The sequence below is a fragment of the Charadrius vociferus genome, unplaced genomic scaffold (assembly GCF_000708025.1).
Source record: "Charadrius vociferus isolate BGI_N301 unplaced genomic scaffold, ASM70802v2 scaffold839, whole genome shotgun sequence".
NCBI classification, from domain to species: Eukaryota; Metazoa; Chordata; class Aves; order Charadriiformes; family Charadriidae; genus Charadrius; species Charadrius vociferus.
This window is the reverse complement of record NW_009650168.1, coordinates 805,190-821,415: the sequence shown is the minus strand read 5'-3', so window position 1 is coordinate 821,415 and position 16,226 is coordinate 805,190. Positions and strand designations below refer to the sequence as shown.

General features: G+C 38.7%; 1 protein-coding gene across 1 annotated transcript in view; it reads left to right on the top strand.

Moving 5' to 3' along the window:
- The window catches only part of NAV3 (neuron navigator 3), a gene marked incomplete at its 5' end in the record, with an annotated part of 193,789 nt that overhangs the window by 44,108 nt on the left and 133,455 nt on the right, over positions 1-16,226 (top strand). Inside the window, 3 exons of the mRNA XM_009892466.1 lie at positions 2,101-2,169; positions 4,866-5,005; positions 11,432-12,467. Of these exons, the coding sequence (XP_009890768.1) occupies positions 2,101-2,169; positions 4,866-5,005; positions 11,432-12,467 (1,245 nt within the window). The remainder of the gene's footprint in view (positions 1-2,100; positions 2,170-4,865; positions 5,006-11,431; positions 12,468-16,226) is intronic.

Below are 16,226 nucleotides of genomic sequence, written 5' to 3'. Positions count from 1 at the left end.
AAAGAAAAAAAAAAAGGTGCTGTCTGTCTGTGGGGTAGCTTATCAACAACTTGGTAACATCACTGAGGTTAAGTTATTTGATCTTTCCAGTTACTTTGGAATTGTGTGGTTTGAGATAGAAAATCTACAATACACTACAGCAATTCATCCTATTCACTCTGTTTTTCCAGTTCACTGTCCACGTTGATTGTACTATGTCTCATTTTACCTTTTACAACATAAATGCACTAAGGTTCTATTTGACATACCATTTTTCTCACAAACTTCTTAGTTTAGTCAAGGCAGATAACCAGCTAACCATTTCCAGATTCCTTCATTTTAAATATTTTGACAAAACCACAGGTGGAAGATTTCATCAAAAGATGGGCTATTATGCCAGGCACAAATTTAGCGATTTCTGCAAAACAACCCATGTCATATTTGCATCATAAATCCAGAGAATATTAAGAAAGATAGCTGTAAGTGAAATATAATTCAATATACTAATGATTAATTAGATAAAAATATATAAACCGCGATTATTATGATACTATTATAATTTATTGTAATTCCCACAGAAGTTATGGTCGTATAAAAAAACCACTTTGTCAGCATTACTGTGAAGATGTATGTCAGAGAATTGAATGCTGCTTTTATATGTAGAATGATTCCTTTTTGTCCTCCTAAGACTGAAGTACTCTCCTTTTTTTTTTGTATTCATCACGTGCACACTTGCCAGATGTAACTGGCAGGCACAGAGGCAATACTGAACCCTTTACTGGGGTTTAATTTGGTAAAGTAACAACAATCACCCATCCCATTCAAGTCTCACGTTGTCCCTTGGTTTGTGCCTTCCCCTCGCCCTCTTCAGGACTTCTGTACCAGTGTGGGAAGACCTTTCTTCCTCTAGGGCTTCTCCCATCTGCTCTGTACTCAGGCTATTTGCTCCAGTGAATGAGCAGAAATTGCTTAACACTTTTCTGGTAGACTCAGTACCTCCAGGTGTTTCTTGTAAGTGCTGCCAGTCTATAACGCTGGGACTAGAGCACTGTGGTTTCTGCTCCTACTGAGAAGAACTGCTGGAAGATGCAGAACTGTAAGAAGCAAAAGCAATCTGTGACTATCAGAGTTTCTGCTTACTCAGCTCTCTGTCACTTCCTTAATAATGCAAGGAATTTGATTTTGCGAGTGCACCTGGCTTAGGCACCTGTCTATATCCTTAGGCTGTGTGGAACCCAGAGGATGCACCTGTTTATAGTAACTGAAATTACCTGGCAAGAGACCTTACCTTGGCTCTACATTTGACATATCCCCTATGCAAATGTCTAAAAGAATAGAGGCATACATTTGCTGTTTAGAAATGACACATTGTTGGGTGTCAAAAGGAACATATAGTTTTTAGCCCTGTGGCATAGCGTATCTTCTGTTGCAGAAACACTACTCAGATGTCTTAACAGATGAAGGAGCATTTTCCTATGGAATTTAACAGTGAGTCTAAGCACATGTCAGGGCTTTCCTAATGAAGCCTCTGATTCATTGCCTGGGTGATGCATCACATACATGACCTGCGCTGCTGTAACAGTAATGAAAATTATGATGGGATACTTCTTCCATATAGCTCTAGTGTCAGGAGGGTCATCTTTCTTTAGCAGGAATTTTTCTGAATCCACGTTGGGTCTGGTATAGCAAATTCATTCCTAACTGCCAGACTGTGAACCCAGTCAGGTTGCTGGAGAAACTAGTAGCTGTATGTTTTTCTTAGTACTTTTCGTGCATAAAAAAACCCCAAAAGGCAGAAAGTTTTGAGGTGCACTCTGTGTGAATTGAGCTAGACTTCAGTAATTCAGTCACTGTGGAAATTTGCCCATGTTGTCTATTCCTAAGATAATTTCTAGCAAATAAGATGATTTATAACAATATTCATTATTTCATAATCTGTGCATTGCATTGCTCATAAAAAATCTGTATGTTTGCATTATTTCATATTTTCGCCAGTTAATTTGTGTTTTCTATCCATGTTCAATTTGCATTCATTAACTCATAGTTTGCTGGTAAGTGTGTTCTTTCTATACATGTTCAAAGAAATTCTTTAATTCAATTTCTCTGTTTCTTCTCATACAGTCTCACAGCCAGATATGCAACTCAATCTAATCACAGTGGAATTGCAACCAGTCAAAAAAAGACTTCTAGGTCAGTTAAATATCTCTAATTTATTGCTTGTTAGTGATACTCAAGCAAGTATATGCCCATTGATATTTTATCCTTTGGACATACGCAGACATTAAACAATGTGTGTTTATGTTATGCGTGCAAGCTTCGCAACAATGAGCTTTGCCATGGGGAAAGCCTTGTATGGACTGGAAGGAGCTGATTTGTACTGTATATTAGTAATATTCCTGGTTGTTAAGTATCCTGCATCTTTGTATCCTGCATGTAAAATATTGGATGTGAAGGATTAGTTGGTGATTTTAGTGCTCTCTACTCTCTGGCTCAAATCCTTACTTTAGTCATGAGTGAAAAGAAGTTTGGGAGTCCATCCCAATTCCCCCTAGATGTTTCGCATGTGTAACAAATCCACCTGAGAAGCTGAGTTCACAGAGCCAAGTTCACGCAGAAGCAAAGTAGAGCAGAAAAAAAGAACTGTTTCCAAGACTTCTGCTCCGTCAAGAGTAGCCTGCACACAGTCCCCAAGAATGAGATGCTTTGTTTTGACAGTGAATTTGACAGAGCTGTGTGTAGGAGCTGACCTGTTTCAGATTTCATCCATACTTTCAGTTTTTCACTTCCATGAGCACTAAAATCTACAAGCCAGAGTGCGGAAGAAAGAAACTGAGGTCTAAAGCTTACTCTTGTTTCTAGCTTCTTTTTTTTTTTTTTTTTTTTTGGTGGGGGATAATTAATGTGTTCATTAATTATACCTTTGCTGTACAGTTCATTGGTGAGAACAATGAACTCTAAATTGCATAATCTACAATAAAGATTGCATTTTGCAGTATAGCGCACTAACGCAATTTGAGTTGCTGGTGATAGCTTGGAATGAGCTATACCACAGTCCAGTTGCTTTGCACCTGCATTTATAGGTCTTCAGTTTTCCTTATTGCTGATGCTCCTGTCTTGTCCACACTCAACATGTCGGGGTTAACAGTCTTATTGTCTAATACTTTAAATCTGTGGCAGTGTTTCCGAAGCCTGTTCAGAGGTATGTGACTTGTCCCTTATTTGTTATTCTCTTTGCATTTCCTTAGCTGCTTAACATGATTCTGCAAGAGCAATTTAAAACCTGAATTCAATTAAAAAAGACAGCAAATGAGGTAAACTGGAAAGTGTGTAGAGCAAATGACCTCATGGATAATGTGCTTACCGTGGCAAGTTCTCGAATTCTGGCATGCAGAATATATGCAGAACTATTTTATATTTTAACAGAACAGATGAGTTTCCAGTGTTGCACATGCCTTCTCATTGCTTTTTTCATTACCTTTGACAAACGATCTCAGGGCTCTTACTGCCTGTCAAATTAGGGTAATGAGAAGGAGCAAATGGATTTTTAAGTTTGTTTTAGTGCGTTCTTCAGGGAACAGAAGATCACTCGAATTCATGGGTCACGGTAAAGGTTAGCATGCGTACAGCTGCAGAGCAGAGACAGTCTGCTCTGGGCTCGGCACAGAGACTAGCAGGGCAGGCTGGCGGCCAGAATGAGCCATAAAAATAACTAATGGATTAGCTCTCTGAGGCTTAAATTAGTAAAGGAAGAGAACACGGAGCTGTTTAAATATGTTCATTAATGAAAATAAAACGATTTGAACATTTCTGTTGTATCAGTATATTGAACGGAAAAAAAGTTTGGAAGAAATCTAATGTTTTGTAATTCTTTGTAACGTGATTTTTTTCTCCCTTCTATTGCTGCTCTTTTGTAGTATAGTGAAACTAACAGAATTCGATAACTCTGGTATAATTTGTATTGCCACTATTAAAATCATCATATCGTTCCAATAAGTGAGAAACAGAAGAGAGATATTCTTCTCCTACAGCAAAAGCCTCTTGCTGATTCGACCATTTCATTTTGTCTATCAGAGAACAAAACTAGAAAGGAGTGGGGGTACCCACAAAGATGCTGCAGAAAGTTTGAAGCAAGCATGTATTAAAGAATCTTACACCAGAGAACGGATTCAGACAGAAAAAAGATGCAGGCTTACACATACCAAGGACAACGGAGTCTACATTTTTTTCCTTAGTATAGCCACACAGTAAGGTTCAGATGGTGGCAGCAAATCCTAACAAATGAACTGTATAGTCTGCATTATATACTTCTGTCTGAAAGGTATACATACATCTGTAGCATCTAGCTAAAATATGTTTTTTCGATATTTTTCATTTAAAATAGTAAGGGGGAAGTGCTTTAGCCAATAGCTCTCTGAAAAATAACCAAAGAAGATAACTAAAAAGCCAGCTTTTATGCTAAACACAGCTGTGAAACATTTACTAGAGTAAGAGATACAAAATATTTCTCAACTGTGTATTGTTGTGCTTTCTAACCAATTTCTGTAACATTGCCTCTTCAAAAGTGACAGATTTAAATAAAAGTTGATATTGCCCCTTAATGGTTTGTTAGGGTGAATCTGGTTTAGCAATGTTAATGGCAAATGCAAAGTATCTTCTTACATGTCTTGTGACTCTAGAAAGCATCTTTTTCCCTTTTGTGTGCGTAAGGATAAGCTTTTATTTTCATTTGTGGAGTCTAACTAATTTGAATCCTCCTGTTCAGTGTTGCTTACCTGAAATCCTTTTTTTCAGTTGTTGGTTTTGAATTCTGGTCTGATTGTAGCGTGCTGCCTCCTCTATATGTTGCATTACATAAAATGAACTAATTTCTGGTTATACCATTACAGGCTTCCAGGACCCTCAAGGGTGCCAGCTGCAGGCAGCAGTACCAAAGTCCAGGGAGCTTCTAATTTAAATCGGAGAAGCCAGAGCTTTAACAGCATTGACAAAAACAAGCCTCCACAATATGCAAACGGAAATGAAAAAGGTAACTGATTAAAAGTTACTAAGCTTACTCTACATAACGTACAAGAGGAAAAAAAAAAAATCACTTGGTAAGGAAGAAGTATGGAGATAGGACTCTGAATTAGGACTTGTGGTTGAGTTGGGATTAAAGTTCAGAACCAAAAACTTTCAAGATGTTATAAATATATTTTATCCCTCTTCGATGGAAATATCACTGAGTGATTTTTCTGAAGTAAAAATGAAACCATATTGGATGCCTATAATCTTGATCCATATGCAAGTATACTCATACCCAAAGGAAGACTGCCATCATTTTCAGGGGACTTTGCGTCTTAGCCTCTAATGGAGAAGAATCAGAATATTATATTTGCATCAGAATATTACCTGCGTCTGTTCCTTCAGAACCTTACCTAGTGTGTATATAAGTCTAAACAGGGGATTGGAAATTAAGTCAAATGTAATGAAATTTTGCAGGGATTTGAATTCAGTGTTCATGTTTTATTGCCTCCTTTAAATATGAACTTTCATTATGGAAACAAACTGAGTTTCCTGGGTCCTTCCATTTCTCCCACCGTGACACTGTTTTCCTGGAAAATGTGCCTCTTCAGGCTTTATCTCAGAAAAAATAATGTAAAAATTCATCTTTCTGGGTTGTGTAACTAATCCAGCCCCTTCCCCCCCTTCTTTCTTCCTTTGTGTAATGAACAGCATTTTATTCATATCTCTCGGTTGGAATACAGTTGAAAATGATACAATATACATAGTACCCGTTTGCATCCTTGGGGTCTGTGGGAGGAACAAGTATGCAGTGAATGTTCTTCATCCAAGCAACAGGCAGCTATCCAGATTTTTTTTTACAAAATTCTGATGAACACACTTTGCCCCTAGCTGTATCTGAAGATATAAAACCATCCTTTCAATAGTTATTTCTTTATTTTTACTATCAGGGTTGAATGTTTTAGATAGTCCTTTAGTGGGATTTATTTTATCAAGGACTTGTTTATGGCAAGACATCCAAGCTAAAACTAGAAAGAAATCAGAGTGACAACTGAGCAGACACTGTATAGTTCACAAATACGATAGCGAAGTTATGAAGTAGGAGATGTGGCTGCTTGAGTGAAGGTATGTACAGCAGTTTAGGTTTTAGAATTGCTTCATAATGTTGACATAAGTTTGCTACTAAAATATGTGAGAGTGAAATGATTCAAGGTGACACATGCTTGTAGATATTAATATTCTTAGCTTGTTACTTGGAAACTGTCTTTTGACTGCTAAGGTTTGCATTGCATTGCACATTTATGTGGCTTTTTGCATGATGGATTTCTTTACTTTCCCACTTCTTTACAGCAGAGAATGAGAACCTTGATGAGATTTTTAGTGAAGTCATCACTTGCAAGAGGCTAAGGGCTTTATTTGTGTATAATCATTCAATTCATTTTACAGGATATACAAAATGTAATGTTGCATAACTACAAAGTACTATATTTGGGATGTTTGTCTGCTCTTTTTTCCTTCTTTCAAAACAGCAAAATGGATGGAAGAACATTGATTTTACTTGAGAATATAAACCAAATACAAGTTTGTTTTAGAGTATAAAGCAGAAGTTCACTAGAGAAAATTACTGCTGTGATGCAAGGATAGTGAAGTGATATTTTTTATAATATCCTAATAACCTAAAAATATAAATGAGAACCTACTTCTTTGCCGAAACAGAAAAACAACTGAACCATGCTATATTTTAAATTTGATTATTATACTAGCTAATTTTTGAATATTGCAATGAAATTTCCAAGTAGTCTTTTGATATATATTTTTAAAGTATTTGAGGATGTTCTGTGAACTAAGTTTTTTTGAAGAATCTGTTTGGAAACAAACTTCAACCCTCACAATAGTAATAGTAATAATAACAAACACCTCTTTAAAAAAAAAAAAAGTGTCACTATATGTTGAAAAACTGATTTTTCCTTAGTGTGGTACACAATAAACCTTATATTTCAAATGTTGCTTCTGATGCAGATATTTGGAGCAAGATAGCTTTAACAGCTTCCATTGAATGGATGTACATCCATACACTGATTTCTGAGACAGATTGTGCAGTAAATAGCTTGTAATTCCGCATTAGTGCTGCATAAACTGAAGTGGAAAAAGAGACAACTCCCTCTAGGTAAATAGTCATTAGAGGTTGAGACCCCCAGAACTCTTCAAGGCCAGACCACTTTTGACACATTTTTCTCTGCTGTACACCTTCCTGTATGTGCTATAAGGAGACTTCAGAAAAGATATACAGCATAAGGATTTTTATTTTTTTTTAATCCAGTTATATGTAGTACTTGAAATCCATTCCTGCATAATGTGATTTCCAACTCGGTCACAGTGGGGAATGGATATGTAGACACAGAGTTAAAGGAGACCTGAAGGTGAGCCAAAATAAGATGTGGCATGGCTCTTTTATTTAGTGCTTCATTATTTAGTATGGCGTTAATGTTATCTCCTTTGAATGTTGCTTAGGGAGTAGTTCACAAAGTCAGAAACCTCGCTTCCCTGAGCGAATGCAGGTTTGCTCTTTATTGAGTACAGCCCACTTCTCACCCACAGACACTTTTCAGTATAATTTTATAGTATAAAATAGTGTTTGTGTATTGTCCAAACTCGGTTTCAACAGCATTTAGTTATTTTGCCCATAGTGACTCTGAGAAACTCTGTCCTGGAACCCCATTATCTGATTAATGCAAATTGTTGTTCATCTGTGACCAGTATGTACAACTATAGTTAATTTGTTTATGTTTCTTCTGGTGCCAGTATTTTGCCAGTTGTCCCTGGTGGTGTTCTCCTCCTGTGCTGATAAGGGGTAGCTGCTTTCTCATGGGCAGCTGAGAAAGGACAGCTGAACGAGCTGAACTGTTTTAATCTCAGCAGATAGACCTGCTGTTCCTCCAAGCATCCCTGTAGCCATCCCATGCAGTCCTTCCCATTTCTACTAACCTTTTTTATTGTGATTGACTAAAACTGCGTTCTCTAATCTGGGCACCTACCTGTTACAGAATATCTGAATTATCAGTACCCAACTGCTGCAACAGGGTAGCTGTTGTCACAGAAGTCCTGTCTTCTCCAACAGCATTGAACACAGCAAAGGTCACAGACGAGAGGACAGAGGAGGCTGATTATATACTGGACCCAAGTTTAACCCCACAGGTGTCCTTTATTTGTGCAACAGCCTATGAAAAGTGGACTTGAAAATGTCCATTCTGTTGTCATGGTCTTGCTGAGTTCTCGTAGAAATGTCTCTTTTTGCACTGAAGAGCTGGGGGTGTCGCTGCTCTGCGCACCCAGCGCAGGGTGGGCTGAGCTCTGAAGCACTGGGCTCTCAAGAAGAATGCAAAATTGTTTCCACCACAGGCTGATTATGCGTTTCAGCAATAAGGGGATTAGGCCCTAAAAAGAAGACTGTCTTCTTGTAAAATTTAGTGTATAGAAATATGAAATCGTTGTCATAGGTTGGATTCACTTTGTAGCAAAATCACCACAAGGTGGGGACAGATTTCACGTAACAAACAGCTAACTCTAAATCCAATTGAATGTGCAGAAAGCAATGAATGATGTGCAGCTTCAAGTAATGCATTTGAGCTGGGGTGGGGAATAAATCTTTTTATTCCACATCCAGGCAGGCTCTCAATATTTCTTGAGAGTGTGGAGTCCACATTCCTTGCAGAAACATTAAGGATACGCTTTAAATTGAAGATTAAAGTCAAGTTAAAGCTCTCTGTAATTTTTTGGTGCTGTTTATGGTTTATGACACAGGGATCAAATACCTACTGGTGGTTCTGGCAACCTGTACTTTTTTGCAGCAGAACAAGCTGTTGATGAGACAGTAAATACTCTTTACAATTCCCTCCCCCCCCCGCCCCCAGTGAGTCTAATATTATATAGCAGGGAATGTGGCAAGGCATATGTTCTTTTTAATCAGAACGTCTTTTTTTTGTTTGTTTTTTTTTTTTTTTTCTGTAGTAAAACTAATAGCCTGAAGTCATACAAATGTAACAGAATTAATACAACAGAGTGTCGTGGCATCCTGCTGTTCACAGATCGTTACGTGTACTTTGCATTAGCTTTGCATATTCTTATTCTGCAAAACTATTGAGATAGCTAAAGACCCCAATCCTCCTGTGTAATTAAGGCAAGCTTAGTGCAAGGCAAGACGTGTGCAAGAAGGTCCTTGTGCACACCCAGTCCTGGGCTATCAGCCATGGGGCTGATCCCTGGTATAAATTAAGGAAGCCTGAGGGCTGCAGTAATTTCCAACAGCTGTTGTTGGCCGCTAAAGACCCCAATCCTCCTGTGTAATTAAGGCAAGCTTAGTGCAAGGCAAGACATGTGCAAGAAGGTCCTTGTGCACACCCAGTCCTGGGCTATCAGCCATGGGGCTGATCCCTGGTATAAATTAAGGAAGCCTGAGGGCTGCAGTAATTTCCAACAGCTGTTTTTGGCCCCAGGCTCTCTTCCAGCATCTGAAGCTCACCAGAAAATAGCAGGGGCCCAGCCGCAATTCCTGCCGTGGTCGCAAGGGAGGGATCAGCTCTGCAGCCACCCACCAAAGCTGCTCCACGTGCATGGTGCTACCTGGAGCTGGGGAATAAGCCATAACCTCACCTGTCCCAAGAAATGCTCTGTGGCAACCCTTGCCAGTTAACCTTTTCTTGCCTAGTAACTGGACGCAGCAGAGCTGCTTGAAACCTTCTGTGAAGGTGGACTGACCTCATTTAGCACTGTGGGGTTTGCATAGCAGGCTGAGGAGCACACGAAAATCTCTGGGCAGATGGAATTATACAGCATCTATTGAAGGTGGAGGTGGTTGGCCAGCTGGGATCCAGTTGTTAATAGCGTTAAGCAAGTAAAAGCTGTTAGATTTCTGTCATGTCACTTTTTTCGGATTTTTTTAAATTATTATTATTTTTAAACTAGAAATTCTTAATGCTATTTAGAGAAGTAACTTTTGCTATGTTTGCATTCTTTGTTAAAGAAAAAAGAGCTTTGCTTTCAGGATGCTCAAAATCCTCCCTTTCCTATGCGTATTAGTGGCTTTCAGACTTCCAGGTGGGTAGTCTAATCCATACTAGAGCCTTAGGGCTGAGACTGCAAAAATGAAAATGGCACATAACTTCAAACTCTGTGCTGAAGAGACAAATGTCTTCAGTGTCCTCATCTATTATATTATTCAGACAGTGGGCCCCGAGGCATGACTTTGACTTCATGTGTGTATACAACACATCAAGCACTCTTTTTGCCATCACATGAACTATATTTGTATTGCATGTTTCATAGGCTTTCTTGTAGTACTGAATTTGATATACTATAGGCAGACTTACGCCTAATTCACTGGCAGTCCTGAGACTGAATAGCAAGACAAGATAGATACACTAAGAGAAAATACGTTATCTGCTGAATAGCTACTTACCATATATTTGATTGCCGTTACCACTTCATGTCTCTTGTGCTCCAGAGTAATAGTGTTTACATACTCAGATATGTCTTGGAAATTTAAGCTTCATACAGAAGAGCTGAACCCTTTCATGCATTGGTCTGCTTTGCTTAATAAGGCTAGATGACTGTTTTGAAAATCATGGCTGTCAATTAGCACAGTTTGATTATTGCAGAAGCAGTCTTGTTCACCTTCATTCTGAAGATTTGCTGAAGTTTCTGGGCAACGTAAATGTAGTGAAGGTACCAGAGCCCCGTAAATGGACCTTCTGTATCTATCTGAGCTTTAGACCCCAAACAACTATCGTTGCTGTACCCATGGAGATGATATATCATTGTAACTTTCAAGTACTGAAACTGGTGAAATTGCTGATGTATTTTTTCCCACCTATGACAGTGCACTGGGGTAAGTTCCTGAAGTTGGCTTCTTTAAAACCAAAAAAAGTATAGTGACCCGACATTTTTTACTTTTATGAATATTGATCATATCGCTTTAATTTCAGTATTACTCAGTCCTCCTCCTCCTCCTACCTAAACCTCAGCTTTCTAGCACATATTTTGCTTTCACTAAATGTAAACCCCTTCTTTTTCTGGTTTTGTTTTTCTTCCAATATTATAGCATTCTTTTTTCTTTCATGTCTCAGTGTTTTATTATTAACGAGTGACTGGAAGAATTTATTTATGGTTTATTAAAGATAAAATCTTTAAATGGGAAGGTTTAATTTGCATAATGAAATGGTTACAAAGAAGGTGTTCCCAAGGCTGAGCTCATAGAAGTATTGCACAATACTGTGATGGTGGTGGGAAAAAAAGGCATTTTCGATTAGCATCCTTCATGTTCCACGCACATGTAAATTATGTTTATCATAAATCACATGCTACTGTTTTAAATGCCAGAGGAGTATGATATCACCTTCAAGCAGGAGATGGGAGAATAACTGTACCATTATGGTTCTTTCTGTTTTTTAAGCAGATTCACCAAAAGGCCCTCACCCATCTGCAGGCATGAATGGAAATGTGCAGCATCCCACCAGCACCGGGCAGCAGCAGGTCTCTGCCATACCCTCTCCAAGTGCCAGCAAGCCTTGGCGCAGCAAATCCATGAATGTCAAACACAGCGCGACCTCTACCATGCTGTCCGTGAAGCAGCCTAGTCCCGCAACCTCCCCTACTCCATCTTCAGACAGGCTCAAGCCACCCCCTTCTGAAGGCGTGAAGCCCCCTTCATCTGGACAAAAATCTATGCTGGAAAAATTCAAGCTGGTTAATGCTAGGACTGCTCTGAGACCTCCTTTGTCGCTGAGCTCAGGACCTAGTGACAGTGGGAGAGAGGATGATACCTTTTCAGAGTGTGGTGAAATGGATGTCTTAAGCGGTGGGGTGAACAGCGGTGGCTCCACAAGTAGCAGTCCTAAAGTATCACCGAAATTAACCCCTCCGAAAGCTGGAAGCAAAAATCTTAGCAATAAAAAGTCTTTGCTACAGCCAAAGGACAAAGAGGAAAAGAACAGGGACAAAAACAAAGTTTGCACTGAGAAAACAGTCAAGGAAGAGAAGGACCAGCTCACTGAAACATCTACAAAGAAGAGCTCAAAAATTGCAAGCTTAATCCCAAAAGGAAGCAAGACAACAGCAGCCAAGAAGGAAAGTTTAATACCGTCTTCTAGTGGGATCCCAAAACCTGGATCAAAGGTGCCGACAGCAAAGCAGAACGCTTCATCCGCATGCACGGGAAGCAAAGAGGTTGAAAAACTGAGGACTACAAAAGGAAACCAGTCCCAATCAATGCCAAAATCTCAACTTAGCGAGAAAGCTTCGCCTTCCTCTGGTCTTGCTTCTTCTGAAGGGAAAGAACCAAGCACAGCTCTCACCCTGGGGTCCTCCACGGCTCTGTCGGCCTCGATGGCTGCAAGCAGTAGCCAAGGCACAGGAAATGGTGTCGTCCAGCTTCCTCAGCAACAGCAATACAGTCACCCCAACACTGCCACAGTAGCTCCTTTCATTTATAGGTAAGGCCAAGGAGGGAAATTGGGTTTGTGTTACCATTTAGGAAAGAGAGCTAAAACAGATAGAGCAATGGTGGATCACACTGTTATGGTTCTTGTCTCCCAGCTTCTGTCACAGCATCATGCGGATGTTTTCCTAATATTATTTTTTAATTAATGTTACTGTAAGAACACTTTCATCCAAGAACTCTGAGCCTCTACCTTGTATAAAAGCAATCCACTGCAAATATTTGCTGTTTAAAATTCAGGATGTTTTGATTAGAAACACAAATCATGTGCTGCTTTTGAAAGGTCACGGCTGAGTCAGGTTTCTAGTGCGAATATTCTTGTTTGCGATTTAAGAACCTCAACATTTATTTGCTGATATTCAATAATATTTGCTTAAAATACACAGTTCTCTTAAAAAATCCTAAAATAAACTGCTGACGTTTTCAGTGTATGTAACAGTACTAGTAGGATATTACAGGAAAAACTGTGCACAACATTTTGGGCAGAGAGAAAAGCTGCTGTTTGTAGGTCCTTTTCCTGTTTAGTTTTATACATGAAGTAGGTATAGATTGAATCCATGGAGGCAGTTAATTTTTACAGGTGATACAAACCCTTCTGATGGCCAAGGCTCTGGAACAGAGGAACGAACAGTTACATATATCAACCTTTGTCTGAATTTATTTTGCTATATGTCAGAGCAACTGAAGAGAGGCTGAGAGATTTCATTGTTGTACAGTTCAGAAGACAGAGTAAGTGTAGAAAGACTGGCAGGCTGGTTTGAGTAATGATTTCAGATGTCAGCTGTTGGAGGGCTTTAGCTACAGTTGTGGGTAAATTTAACATCTGACAAAATGACAAATACATTATTAAGCAAAATATACTGGCAGTTTTTATTAGTGAGTAGTACTGTAGATAATCTTGGCCAAGGATTAAAGAGGTGCTGAAGCAGGCTCTGAGGGAGTATATATATCATTACACACAACTAAACATACCTTCAAAACCAATCTGGATGAGTGATAAACTGTTTAAATTACTTCTGAACAAAAGCAGTTCAGAAAATCGTATGGGAGGCGAAAAAGGCATAATATAGGTTATATTTATTCTAATGTGCAGTGGGTAGCCTCTTGAGTTTCAATTAAATGTATCGCTGAATGTGCTTAATATGCATGTTTCTTTATAACTATCTGGAATAACCACAGTGCTACAGACAATTTGCAGCGCGGTACATAGGATGGCCTACATATGTGTTAGGGTGCATATATAACGAGAGAGAAAAAGAAGCTATGCTTTCCCTTCAGATGCATGTGCCATTTAATGGCAATTTTACAACATATTGATGCCATTTCATTGCATGATGGAGATATCTTATCATTCTTTTAAGCTTCATCATGAAGCAAAATGTATTTTGAATTTTAAAGGGCGATAGAAGCATGCATCCAGTAAAATTTGGTATTAATAATTGTCTGTTTGCTTCAAAAAAACAGCAAAGGAGACTGTATTTGAAGTTAAATCTCGCATGAAAATAAAATTCTCAGAGCCAAGGTCTGATCTCGGAATGCCATAAACCGAGAGTAATAGACCGACTTTGATGAGGTTACTTCAATGTGTATCTCTGCAACTGAGAGCAGAATCTGACCCCAAAATACACAGTAACTACATTCCTTACAATTCTCAAGGGCTTTGTAACAGTACACAATGATTTAATAGAAGAATATAAATATAACCAATATATCCAAATTTCCAAAGTCAGCATATTTCTTTTTGTGGACATATGGCAAGTAGAAGTGTACATGAAGCTGGGGTGCTGTATTTACATTTTCTTGCTCTTAAACATAACTGTTTTCTGAGCAGTCGTCACAATTCATACACAGAATTTTCAGGTGTGCTTGTTAGCTCTTGGAACAGCTTTATAGATCAATGTCTTAATAAACAATAGTTACCATTCAGACTAACAGATTTTTTACAGCTAGGAGATTGTCTAGGCTCTGTGAGTTTGCAATGCAGTCCCTGCAAAAAGTTTCAATACAATTTAGTAAAAATACAGAGCATTTTATTTGGAATCCTGCAGAATACTGAAATATACTGCAATATACCGCTGAGATCAGTTTAGGCTGTTAGCACAAGGATAAGTAAGCCAGTGCTTTTTCTGGTTTGTTGCTGATACCTGCAGATATCATGTATCTTGCAATATCTATTACCTAGGAGATGGTTTATGTAGATTTGTGAGTAAAAGAGGGTATTCCAAAGAGTTTCTTTGAGGCCAGCATGTATTTTGCTTAAACAGAAAATGCAATACTATAAGACTTACCAAAACTCATGTTCTCACAGATTTGGACAGTAGGTAAATAATACTGTTTCACTAGGAGGTTCTGAAATGATATATTGCACTATTCAGCTTTGTGCTCTCGGCGCTTTGTCCTGTCTGATATCACATTGTATTTTTATGCCTCTTAAACACCATGGCATAGAAATTCATATGGGATTATTACTTCTCTTCAAAGATGAGCAGCAACAGTCAGAGTTGCATTTGAGATAAACTAAATGGGTATAATTTAAATTCTCCCATCCTCCTCAGCAAGTGATTATTTATTTTCAAATGCGGTTGTGAATGTGTTATTTACAGCCCCTTATGTGTCCCGTGTCCCCCCTGAAGTTGACTGCAGGGTCCAACTGATTTAAGAAAGGCTGAAGTAGATGTAATTCAGTTGCCAGAAAGCTTGACAAGAGAGATACAGCATGAAAAACAACTAAAAGGAAGGTGTAAGAGACTGTATAATTGCTTAAAATGTACCAGCCATTACTTTAAATTACACATTCTTTTACACAGACAGAATTGGAGGAAGATGGAAATTGTGCCATCTGCCAGAGTCCCTTAGACTCGTATTAGACTTGGCCATAGAATTTAGTGGTGCATAAATTTCAGATGGAGAAGAGTAACACAGTTTAGCGCTTACTACGTTACAGAGAAAGCAGGAAAAAAGAGAGGCATTGATGAAAAAATAAAAGTCTGAATCTTCCTTCTAAAATCTTAGCAAGAGAATAACAGCTTAATTTCTCAGTATTTGGAGTTCTTAGCTTTCCGACGCGTTGCCCAAAAGTGTAATATAACCTGTGATTCCAAACATTTTATTGCACAGAGAAGAGCCAGTTGTATGCAATCATTGCTTTATTTTTTGTGAGCCAAATTGTATAAGTTTGTATTATTTCCATAAAAAGGGAAACATAACTAATAGTCCCAGGAGTAACACAAATGTCACCTCACTCCATGGGGCAAATCCTTAGTTGATGTGAGTCATCATAACCCTACCTGAAATATGTGATGTGTTGGCAATTAACATTTGCTGTGGATTCGCTCAAACACTAAAGGAATATTTCAATAGGAGAACATTGAGTTGTAACTGGACGCATGTACTGCAGTTTAATTTTATTGACTCCTCCAGTAAGCGCTGTAGGAGGTTAACGGGTCTCTCTTCCATGGCTGGAATATAGAATGTGAAGTGCCCAAATCCCAGGGGCTGTGGTACTCAGGAATTGCTTATTGCCTGAAATTCTGGAAGTATAGAAACCACCACAGAGAATTAGCTGACCACTCATCATCCTGAGCTGCACTTCTATGTTGTGCATCACTTAAATTTCAGTTCTTCAGCTAAATTTGTAGTTTAACAATAGCAACATCTGGAAGAAGTTTCAGCACTGTCTGAATTGAGACCTTGCAGAGATACTCTTTCAGTGTCAATGCTGGACTACAAAAACCAGTTTGGCGCTCTTTTTGTC